At 29.1% G+C, this 13400-nt stretch overlaps 1 protein-coding gene across 1 annotated transcript; it reads left to right on the top strand.

Annotated features, from left to right (window-relative positions):
* The first annotated feature begins 2073 nt into the window (after positions 1–2073).
* On the top strand, positions 2074–2692 carry LOC111897849 (uncharacterized). The gene is made up of 2 exons (XM_023893788.3): positions 2074–2230; positions 2350–2692. The coding sequence occupies exons 1-2, from the start codon at positions 2136–2138 to the stop codon at positions 2570–2572; spliced, it is 318 nt and encodes a 105-aa protein (XP_023749556.1). The 5' UTR covers positions 2074–2135; the 3' UTR covers positions 2573–2692.
* The last annotated feature ends 10708 nt before the right edge of the window (positions 2693–13400 follow it).

Genomic DNA, 13400 nt, shown 5'->3' with positions numbered 1-13400 from the left:
CATTCTATCCAAAAACTCTTTTTAACATATACTAGTAGGGTTGTAAACGGACCAAATGAACACGAATGTGGCTTGTTCATGTTCGTTCGATTAAGTTAGACGAACAAATAAACGAACACAAACAGATAAACGAACGAGTTTTCTTGTTCATGTTTGTTCGTTTAACAAATTACATTGTTCATGTTCGTTCGTTTATGTTCGTGAACATGCTAGATGAACATTAACAAACAAACATAAATGAACAAAGATAAACAAGCATAATTGGACCTATATGAAGATAAATGAACATATAATATAGTAATGTAATCAAACACAATTAAACATATATGAACATCAAAATGAGATTATATAAACGAACGTAAATGAACGTTCATGAACATAATTGAACGAACGAGACCATTATTCATGTTCATTCATTTAACTAAACGAACGAAAATTTGTGTTCATGTTCGTTCATTTATTAAATAAACGAACTTTCCGCCAAACGGTTCAAAGACAGTTCGCTGAACGTTCAGTTCGTTTACAGCCCTGAACGTTCAGTTCGTTTACAACCCTATATATACCAGTGTGGAACCTGGTAATAAGTTAAAAAAAGAACTTAAATAAGGTTAGTCAAACACCCCTTTAGTTACCAAGTCTATATTTTTTGAAAAAGATGAGGGAAGTTGATAACAAAAAAAAAAGAAGGCAAAAACAAAAATTGTGTTTCTAATTTTTTTTTATGGGAAAAAAAAAAGAAAATAACATAGACGGATAATTTTCTTTCTAACTTTCCTTACAGCTGAGAAAGATTTAAAAAGAAAAGGATGGAATCTTCAAAAGGAGCTTTGAATGTAAATTTCTCTTCTCTTATGAATACTTTTCCTCCTAAATTTATTTCTAACTTTCCAACAATACAAAAATACAATCTTTATTTCTACTTCAATTATTTTTGGTCAGTTTATTTTTTCTAAGGGCGTGTTCGGCAACTAACTGCTGGATAGTAGTAACTTGTAATTGGACCTGGTAAACATGTCGTGTCGGGTTTGTGTCGTGTCAAGACATTAAACGGGTTGAAAAAGTTTGACCCTAACCCGACCCATTTAATTATCGTGTCGTGTCGTGTCAACCCGTTAATTTTCGTGTTGGGTTTCGGGTTAAGATCTAAACATTGTAAATATGTTGTGTCATATCTGCTTGAAACATTCTAAAGGTTGGAAAGTAGGAGTTATGGATGCAAAAATAAAAAAGAGTTGAAGTTGGAGTTAGGAGATGGAATGAAAAAAAATTTAGTAAGTTTAGAAAGCAAAATGAAAAGAATTGAAGTTGGAGAGCAAAGAGGATAAGTGGTGAAGATGAGTAAAATTAAGTAATTTTGAAAGTTTGAATATTATTTCTAATTTTTGAGTTTGACTCACTATAAGTCTATAACATATAATATATTTATAAAAATATGAAATTTAAAATAAATAATATATAATTAAACGAGTCATATTCGAGTCATCTTCAAGTTGAAAGTCTTGACCCTAACCCTACCCGTTTAATTATCGTGTCGTGTCGTGTCAACCCGTTTACTTGTCAAAATCTCTGACCCTAACCCATTAATTTCGTATCGGATTTTCGTGTTGTGTCATGTTTTGCCAGGTCTACTTGTAACTTCTAACGTTTGGTTAAAACTTAAACGATATATGAATTAGCTTTTGGATTTAGATTGTTTTGTTTAAAATAAACGTTAAAAGTTTGTAGTATCAAATAAATTTTTTTATTTAAAACACGGAACATTTTATTAAATGTTAAAAACTAAAAACTCCCGAATGCTCTTAAACGCTTTATGTTAAACACGTCCTAGAGTTCAGCAATAACGTAATCGAGTAAAAAAAAATAGGAAAATAAATAGAAAGGAAATGAATCTGAAAACTAAATTGCATAAATGGCAAAAGCTTCACCACTGTCTAGAAAATGACATTAACTCCGTATGTTTAAATTTTAATGCTTAACACCGATCTCTCTCTCTCTCTCTCTCTCTCTCTCTCTATATATATATATATATATATATATATATATATATATATATATATATATATATATATATATATCAAGAAACTGTGTTTTGTGAGTGTGTATGTTTTGTAGAGAGAGAATCCTAAATTTGTTAAATGGCAGGAGAGTCTTCATCAAATCTAAGCATAATTGTTCACAAAAATCCTTCTGAATCTCATCTTTCTGAACTGGGTATCAAATCATGGCCCAAGTAATCGCTCTTCTCTTTTCTGCAAGCTGTACCTTGTGGATGTTGATTTGCACTTACCATACAAACAAGAACTAGTATAATTAGGGTTTCATATTTATTTATACGATTTATTTTTGAAGGTGGGGATGTTCGCCAGGGAAGTACCAGTTGAAGTTCGACGCACAAGAGACATGCTATTTATTAAGAGGAAAAGTCAAAGTCTACCGGAAAAATTCGTCGGAGATGATATCGGAGTTTGGTGCCGGCGACCTAGTTATCTTACCAGAGGGTCTGAGTTGCACTTGGGATGTCTCCGTTGCCGTCGATAAACACTACAAGTTTGAATCTTCTTCTTCTTCATGATAACAATAGTAATAGTTATATGTTTTCTAATTATTTCCATTTTTAATTATCTTATGTTCATAATAATTTAATCGTTAGATGTAATTATTCCTGATTAAGGCTCTCCCTCTTTCTTCTAAACTCATGAGTTTTTTTTTTATTTTATTTTATTTATTTATTTATTTATTTATTTTTATTTTTTAAATTAAACATGGTTAATCTATATTTAAAGGTATTATATCGATATTTTATTTCAATTTTTGTGCTCGGTTTAGAACATCTTTTTTGACTTTATTTGTAATACATTAAAACTTTTAATTTATGTATTATATTATACCAATAAAATATAATGCTTATTTTTTTAACTTAGTGATTATTTTGTATGATTTAGTTTCCATTATTATAAAAAAAAATTGTAATGATCACTATATTTAATCAACATACACGTCCTCATAACATATATACTTCCTTTGATATATTTTTTATAAACGTTATCGTAAAATAATTTCTTACTTATTTAGGAGTTTAGACACCACCTCTATATTCTAATGTAATCTTGTGGTATTTTAATAACCATTTTTAAATGTTTTAAAATGGAAAAGTGATTTATGTTATTAACCTTGTGCAGTAAGTAAGCAGTCAAATAAGTTAGTCAAACAATTTGGTCAATGCACGTCCCATTCAAACTAATCTTCTTTAAAGTGTGCCTTTTTAATGTTCTTTGACTGGTCAACACTCCTTCATGTGTGTATTTTATAGATGTTGCATTTTCATCCTTAGAACATTACATAGCGTATGATATGCCCTTGTGTTATGATTAGTTGCATTGAGCCCCTTTGCATTATATAAGAAACGTGGTTTGCTTGATTTTAAGTAATCACTAATTCACTATTTAATTCGAATTTTGATTTTGAATACTAAATGATGGTGCCAAAGTTATAATCACCCCCACTGTTTTGCAAACACGGTGTGTGTATATATATATATATATATATATATATATATATATATATATATATATATATATATATATATATATATATATATATATATATATATATATATATATATATATATATATATATATATATATATATATATATATATATATATATATATATATATGAACTACAACTTTTAGTAATATAAAAATACAAAACCATCTATTATAACATTTGTATTAAAATATATATATATATATATATATATATATATATATATATATATATATATATATATATATATATATATATACAACGAATAATAAAAAATCTGAAAAATAAACAGTATAACTTTTAATAATATAAAAAGACTAAAATATTTATATTAATTTTTCATATTTAAATCACAAATCTCTTAAAATACATTAATGTTTTTTATGAGCAAAAATTTCCAACCTTATAAAAGAAAAGGAAAATAAAAAATTATTAAGGATTACTAATTAATAATCATAAGTTAAAAACTCCTGAGTTGCAACTAATAAATATACATAAAATAGAAAACTCTTGAGTTGTAGTGTGAGTTTCAAATGAATAATAAAAAATATGAACTACAACTTTTAGTAACATTAAAATTACAAAACCTCTATTATAACATTTGTATTAAAGAAAATATATATACAATGAATAATAAAAAATATGAAAAATAAACACTACAACTTTTAATAACACAAAAACACTAAAACATTTATTATAACATTTATATTAATTTTTCATATTTAAATCACAAATCTCTTCAAATACATTAATGTTTTTAATGAGCAAAACTTGACAACCTTATAAAACAAAGGAAATAAAAAGTTATTAGTGATTACTAATTAATCATCATAAGTTAAAAACTCTTGTATTGTAACTAATAAATATATAAATTAGAAAACTCTTGAGTTGTAATGTGAGTTTTAAATGAATACAGTACTTGAAAATGTGTATTTATTATTATTATTATTATTATTATTATTATTATTATTATTATTATTATATTCTTCTAAATAATTTGTTTTGATGCATTATTTTAATCCCTTCAATTAAACATAAAGATATTTAATTATAAATTTATAACATACATAGGTGCATATATATGTTAAACAAATACTAATTAATATTTATTTTCGTAAATATAATATGTAATTCTTGTCGTAGTAATATGGATAAATTAATTTCATATGAAGAACATATCATGATAAGTCATCATAATTACATATCAAATGTTGAAAATTATGTTATCTTTTAAATATTGTCTTGTAAATATGTTGTATAGGATAACCCAACAAAAAAATAATAGAAAATAAACATAATCAAAATAGAAAAACTACAATCAAATTCAAATAAATAAGAACATTTGGTGGTTGAATATATAAATAAAATGTTACATAAATATGCATTTAAATCAAAAGAAAAAACTAACATTTGTCTACTTTCCTCAAACAAAAAAAAACCTATATCTGTTTTCTGAATCTTCGTTTTTTTATTGAACACCATTCAACCATAGAAACTTGATGACAATTCTTCACTAACCTGCACTCAAAATGTTTTTCTTGAAAAGGAAGAATGAGAATGATATTCCAAGCAAAACATTGATGTTTGGAGAGTCACATTCAAGATTGAGTAATCCATATAAATCACATATAAAGGTCAAATGAGAAATTGAATATAAGGAGAGAATAGAAAAGCTTCATTTGTTTTGGTTGAAAGAAAAAAACCATATTACAATTACCATCGATGCGACATAACTCATTTCTTCTAATCATCATATTTGGATCGTGAATGCTTCAATTATGTGAAAACTTTTGAATCATAATATCTTCAACCAAATGACGACATTTTGTAAGAAAAATGTACTAATATAACTACATATATAATGAAGGTGAAAGGGTGTGTGAGTTTGAAATGCATGAAGTGTTGAACTTATAGTGTCTGATTTTCTTGGAATGAGATTATGTGTGATTAATTACTTTGAAGGTGAAAGGGTGTGGGGGTTTCAAATGCATGAGGTGTTGGAAAATTTTTATAGGGGTTGCAAATGCATGAGATTCAAGAAAAAATGGTAGCTTTATAAGTATATATATATATATATATATATATATATATATATATATATATATATATATATATAGAAGTTCAATGGATAACCATTATTAATCAAGGAACTAAGGAACAAATCCAAAGCGTCGGAATTTAAAGCGATCAACGGCAAAAGGAAGGTTGTAAACTTTTATAATGGACGCACATGTACCGGATTATAACAAAACACACTTTCTTTTTTTCATTAAATTTTTTTGGCCATGTTTTTTATCGAAAAAAAACCGAATATATCGTTGTTCACGATTTTCCGTCTTATTTCCATAGAGATCCATGATGATATATAAAAAAACAAATTTTTTTTTTCGAAAGAAACCCACTTAATTTTTCTTAGTTTTTTCAATATTTAAGTTTATTTTAAAAAAAAAACTAATTATACGAAAAATATTATTTTTTTGTACTCTATTAATAAACATTAACACCGATTAAAAAAAACCTTGTACAGTGTAGATTCACACTGTGAATCTAAACTGTAAATATTTTAATTTTAACATTTACAATATGAAAAATCTCAAATAGTTTAGATTCATTTTGTGAATCTGAATTACTATTATGCACGCTGTGAATCTGAGAATGTTAAAAAAAAACCTCGATTAGTATAGATTCACACTGTGAATCTAAACTGTAAATATTTCAAATTTTAACATTCACAATGTAAAAAAGCTCCGATCAGTTCAGATTCACACTGTGAATCTGACTTATTATTATGCACACTATGAATCTAAAGAGGTTTACAATATGAATCTGAACAGGTTCACAAAGTGAACCTGAACTGAAATATCGTTTTTGTTAACATGAATATGAATCTATGTTTAAAAAGTACAAAACAAATATAAATTTTGATATATTTATTAATTTTTTTTCTATAAAAAGTAGACCTTAACTTTTTTCATCAAAGAAAATGAAGTGGATTTTTTCGAAAAAAAAGTTCGTTTTTTATATATCATCATTGATCTCCATGGAAAGAGGACGAAAAATCATGAATAACGGTATATTCGGTTTTTTTTTCCGATAAAAAACATGGCCTAAAAAATTTTAAACGAAAAAAGTGGTAGATTTTTTTGTAAAGGGTGGATTTTTTGGTGTAATCCCGCGTTTATGGGTCCAATGTAAAAGTATACATATATTTCCTTGCCATTGATCGTTATGATTTCTGACGCTCACGATTGGTTCCTTGGTTTCTTGGTTAATTATGGTTCTTTATTGAACCTCGCCCTATATATATATATATATATATATATATATATATATATATATATATATATATATATATATATATATATATATATATATATATATATATATATATACGGAGATGATCAAATGAGAACACCTAAAAGGTTGAGAACGCGAGAACAATTGTAGATCAATCATTCCATAGGGGCGCAAAAGGAATTTTACAATATAATTAAATATGAATAATTAATTAATTCCTACAATCATGGGATATTGTCTAACTGATTGATATTTTACCCAAATACCATAAATGAATTTAATCTATTTTTAATCAAATAGATTACGAAAAAAAAAAACTTTTTACCATGATTAAAAAACGTTTTTTTTTTTTAATTTTTTTTACCGGTATATCAAAAAGATTGATTTTACCATGATTAAAAAACTTTTTTTTTTAAATTACTAGTATTTCAGAAAGATTGATGAATTAAGCATTTCAACCGAATATTTGTAATCATACAAAAATAAACATATTTGTAATAATATATGAATCCGTTGTAATCGTAAATGAATAGATGAATTAAGTTATAATGATAAACGAATATAACACAATTTATAAAGAAAATTTACAATACAACTATAATCATAAATAAATAAAACATATTGAATATATATATATATATATATATATATATATATATATATATATATATATATATATATATATATATATCTAGATTGTACATCTATCCATAAATAATAACACAAAAAGTTACAATGTAATAAATATCTTTTTTTCTATAATCACATATGAATGCAACATAAACAAAAAAAAGAATAAAAATAATTAACTACTATTATATAATCATAAATGAATAAGTCAAGATCTTCTCCACTTTGTATTGTTTGGTTGTATATTAACACTCCAACATTCCGTTTTGTAGAAGCATCTCGATTTCCTCTACACACCGTGAAATAAAGAAATAAATACAATTAACAATCAACATTCCGTTTCTTCAAAAATTGTCTGTTTGTGAAACTGGTGCTTTTCTCTTCTGCAGAGCATCCAAAACCTACAACAAATGTTATAATCATCAATGAAATGTTATAATCATTAATGATTGAAACTCAAAGCTTACCTTTTGATCTCTATATCTTAAAAAACATAGTCCTAATCATGAAGAATTAAAAGATAAAATGATGATTTTATCTTTTATATTGCTGTTGTGGGAGTGGGAGTGGGTTTGAGAACAATTTCAACATTATCATGAACACCCTAAAGAAGTAATTCACCATCATATGTCATTAATTTACGCCTCTTCGCTGCTCTTAATGTCCCAACCAATGCTTCAAATATGTTTGCACATCCATCATCGTGGAAGAGCACACCAAATGTCACCTTCATCAACATTCAACAAATTTAATGACAATAAATCGGATGAAAAATCGAACTTTATTGTCGAGAAACAGATATGACAAGATCGAATTGCAAAACATCAGGCGCTCGGCTGCTCGAGATCTTATATCCATTGGTAGATTGTTAAATCTCAAGGTTTTAAACATGGCCAATTTCAGCTCATTATATAGATCAAAGCCCTAAATTATCGGATTGTTCAATACTGTATTAGATCGCGAACGAAATTCATCACAGATCGGCGATAGTCAGAGGTATGAGACTAGATCCATACCAATTTTGCAATATGAAACATTATTATGTAAATCCAGAAATATGAGGCGGATTTAGAGGAATTTTCTCCGAAAATTGAGGGGAAAAGAAAATTACCTTGTAAGAGCCATCGTCTTGCTTACTGCCGAGTCTCTGGATTTCTACTTTGAGTTTTTCAATTTCTTCTTATACATTCATGGTTGTGTTTTAGCTTTGTTGGGTTTTGGGTGTTTTCACGTTGAGAGTTATTCTCCTTGAGTATATATATCAACTGTGAATACATCGACTGTGTATGAAATAACCAAAAAAAAGATTTTACATAACTATGAAATCAGTTTCTAGAAAAGAAATTAACAAAGACTGCAGACTCAAAAGTCCCAAAATTACCTGCTATATTTTTATCCGATTCAAGGGACAGGCAGGCTTCAACCCGATTGGGAGCTGCCGGCGAAACTCACTGCCTGGAATTGAACATCAACCCTATTTCTGCCGGAATCGAATCAAACCCACAAGCTGAGATCACCAAACTACCTTTCTCCACCGCCTTGTCATGGTATATGACTTCCATCCTCTCTATGAACTCCAGTTCACCTGAAATATCCAGGTAATCACACCCCGCTTCAACACAGGCAGTGACGACAGGCTCACTGTAAAGGCAAAAAGGTCCAACACAATCGAGGACGAGCTTAGCTTCCCTCCAAACACCCCCTGTTGTCGTTTCCTCTCCCTCTCCGTTCGTAAATCCTCTCCTTCTGATCAAAAGCAATTCAGAGATCCTATTTCCCTTTCCCTCGTTTTGGCTTCATCGATTCCAATCTGTCTCACCATTCTTTTCCCTTTTTTGGTGGATCGATAATGTAGGGTGGAGGCGTACCTAGGTTTACAAAGAGAGATGGGAAATAGAAGGAAATAGGCGAGTGATTGAGGAATTATAGGAATTATATAATGGTGGTAAAGGTCCAATTACTATAATACCCTTATCACCATTTGAAGTTACATTTTAATACCTGTAACTTTCAAAATTTTACATAAATGGTCCATTCAATAATAACCTTAGATTTAGTTTTTTAAATGGTTCAGATCTGTTCTCGTGTTCTCAACCTTTTGGATGTTCTCATTTGATCCTACTCCTATATATATATATATATATATATATATATATATATATATATATGTGTGTGTGTGTGTGTGTGTGTGTGTGTGTAGGCTTAGGTTATTGTATCCTAATTAAATATTATATGGATGTAGAGATTAATGTAGACCAATGGTTTTAGTTATTTTAAGTAATGATTTACCTATCTTTAAATTAGGAGACACATGTTTAAATTAGGAAACACATGTTTAATTAATGAAAATTTTGGATGTTAAGGGATATTAATTCTTTTAATTTTGAATTCTGATTTTTTTTAATTAATTCATTTTTAATTCTAACATAATTTTTAAATTTTACTAGATTTTATTCTTTTAGATTGCAATTCTATTAGAATGATATTCTGTGAAAATTCCAGAATATATTCTAATAGAGTACATATTTTGATTGAATTAACTTTTTGTAGAAAAATAAAATTCTTGAATCTTTAGTTCAAATATAACATGATCATTATATATTCAAACATTGTAATGCAAATATAGATTCATACATATTCTTACAGAATAATAGTCTAAATAACATACTTAAATATACAATTATTGAACAAATAGATATGATTATTAAAATTAATTAATAGATAACATTACAAATTTACCTCTTTAATTAATTCTTAAACTATCTTGCCTAAATTAAAGAGATTAATTAAATATTTATTTAATTACTAAAATTAATTAATAGATAACATTAAAAATTTACCTTATTTAGGTTTTGAAATGATTGGCTCATATTGATTCTTACATCCACACAATAATTAATTAGAATACTTGAACCTAGCTCTCTCTCTCTCTCTCTCTCTCTCTGTGTGTGTGTGTGTGTGTATATATATATATATATATATATATATATATATATATATATATATATCCTTATAAATGAAAATAATTTTATCATATGTAATTCTCTTATTAACTTGGACACATGTCATTTTATGGTATTTTTGAATAAATGATTTTTCCATTTGTCATTTGTCATTTTCTCATTTTTTTAATCTTTTCTTAATTAACACATCATATTTACACCTCAATTAATAATTGCCTTTATTTAAAATAACCAATAATTTACGATATTAGTACTCATATATAATTTAATATGTGTCCTTTTAAATTCAAATTTAAAATTTCAAATTTAAATGAATTTTTGTTTAAACTTTCATATTTAATCTTTTGTTTTATCAAGCTCGTATAACATTATACGAGTTTCATACCTACTATATATATATATATATATATATATATATATATATATATATATATATATATATATATATATATATATATATATATATATATATATATAGTGAGATTCAATAGAGAACCATAAGGAACCAATTAACCTATCTCCTTTTCAACATTTAGAGCTTGTTTTTTTTAAAAAAAAAAAAAAACTAAAAATATAGAAATTCTTAACTTTTTATCCATAACTCCGCATCTCTTGTTTTCACCCTCATTTCTTCTACTCTCACAGTGATCGATTGAAGATATTTCTGTTGTTTACAAAAAGTTTTTAACAACCATATAACAAATTTAAAAAAAGAAATTGGTACCAGTGCATTGTTAGTGGGTTTAAGTAAGGCATGCTTTGATGATTATCTTCATTCAAATAGGGATTTTGGGCTGATGTTTCAATGGAAGAAGATGAAATTCTAAGAAGCCAATTTTGTTGCCCACCAAGTGTTTGATAAAATGCCTAAACCAGTTTTTCTCGTGTTGCAGCCTTGTTGCTCAAGATAATGTAGTTTGCTTAGTTTGGATTCTTCTTGTGCACACCAACATTGTGTTGGTGTGCCATTTCCTTCCCTTCCTTGTTCAATATTGCTTCATAGTTTTAGCTTCATCTCGAGGCTTGTTCTCTTGTATGGCTTCTTCTTCCACAAGTTTGAGTGATATTTGTCTGTGCCCGTTCAGAAGCTTCCATTGTTGCCCAAACGGTGCAGTGGGGAGTAAAGGGATTGGCCGTATGATTTCACACATCAAAAGACATCATTTACCTACTGAAGACCGTAAAAGTGTGTTATGTGAAGCTCTTTCTAGTGATGTTGGTCTATTTATGGCAGTGAAAGAAACTTTGAAGGCCTTTGGTCAATGGATGTGTGGGGAGTGTATGACTTTGCAGGCTCTTAACCGTTATTGTCATCACCCAGATGGTCGTGTGAGGTTTGTTACAGGGGATTACGGCTTGAATCATTATATTGTCGGTATTCTAAAGCCGTGAAATAAAGAGTCGGTGACAAATGCTCTTGAGGTTTGGTTTTTGATGTTGCGCTCCTTGATCGTGTTTTTAAAGAGCCTATCACTACTTTCAAGAGTATCCCCCATAGTTTTCGTCTTGCTTTCTCTCAGGCTTTGAAGACCGATCTTGACAAGGTGATTGCCTAACCTGGCTCGGTTGAGGCATGGATGTGTTTGTTACTTCTTCCTCGATGCACACTGCATGTGTTTAGACCCAAAAATAGACAAGAATGTAGGTCTGGGAATAGAAAATCTTTACAACAAAGCTCCATCCTGAAGTCCTTGGATACATGGGAGAAAGAGGGTGGTATCACGAAGTTTGTTCAAAATATGTTAGACAATCCTGAGGTTGGAGCTATGAGACAGGGTGGAGGCATCCTTCAGAAGGAGGCTACATCAAGTATCAGCAACATCAGACAGTGTCTCCGTAAGGTTGCAGATGGTCATTTTACTGCAGCAGTGAAAGTGTTATGCTCATCGGGTGTTGCACCATATAATGGTGATACTATTAATTCTTTGGAGGACAAACACCCTTTTAGACCACCCCATCCATGCCGAGCCCCATAATTTCTGAACCTCCCCTTGTAGCAGACTTTGACTATGTATTTGGTTACATCAAATCCTTCCCTAAAGGAACTTCTTGCGGGAGAGGGCTCAACACTTACTAGACGCCCTTTGTGGAGAAGGGTCTGCTATTGCCACAGATCTCATACATGCTATCACTTCAGTTGTTAATTTATGGTTAGCGGGAAGATGTCCAACCATTTTGGCAGAGTTTGTTGCATCCGCTCCTCTTGCGCCTCTACTTAAACCTGACGACGGGATCCGTCCGATTGCAGTAGGCACTATATGGAGACATCTGGTTTCCTAGGTTGCCATGAAAGGTGTGGGTGTCACAACTGTAAATTTTGAGCCATGTAATCTATATATTCAAGTTAATATGAATCAAAAACTTCAAGTAAATACAACATGCTAGAACTACAAATAGTCATCAAACAATTGGAAACCCTAAAAGTCCTTGCTAAGTCCATTTTGAATTAGGACTCCCCTATTGGATCCAAATGGACCAATAAGCTTCCAATTAGACTATCATGGGCTTAGAACCCTAAATGGGCTCTAATTGGACCCACACTAAATTATTTCAACATCTTGGGTCATATTGGGCCTAGAATGAAATAAATCACAAACTTTGGTCCATAATTTAACCTAACCTAGCTCATTAAAGCATAAAAATCACAATTTTATTTTATAAGGCTAATAAGCACCCAAACTACCTCTAATGTTGGGCTTAGGGGCAAAAAGCCCAAAAATCCTTTCTTCTCTCCCCATTCTCGGCCCAAGCCCAAGGAAAAAGGGAGAGTTGACCTTGGGTTGCCACCTCACTTTTATATGTTGGATTTCCATGCACATAACTCATGTTTCCAAGCAAGCATCATATCAAGATCACTTCTTTCTTCTCTCCTCTCTCACTCTCGGCCAAACACAACACACACACACTCACAAAAATCTATTCTACTCTCTCTAAATCTTGAAGAACATCTCCTTCCCCCTTCTT

Source organism: Lactuca sativa, chromosome 8 (genome assembly GCF_002870075.4).
Source record: "Lactuca sativa cultivar Salinas chromosome 8, Lsat_Salinas_v11, whole genome shotgun sequence".
NCBI classification, from domain to species: Eukaryota; Viridiplantae; Streptophyta; class Magnoliopsida; order Asterales; family Asteraceae; genus Lactuca; species Lactuca sativa.
Note: the sequence above shows the minus strand (reverse complement) of the source record. Positions and strands in the feature narration are given on the sequence as shown.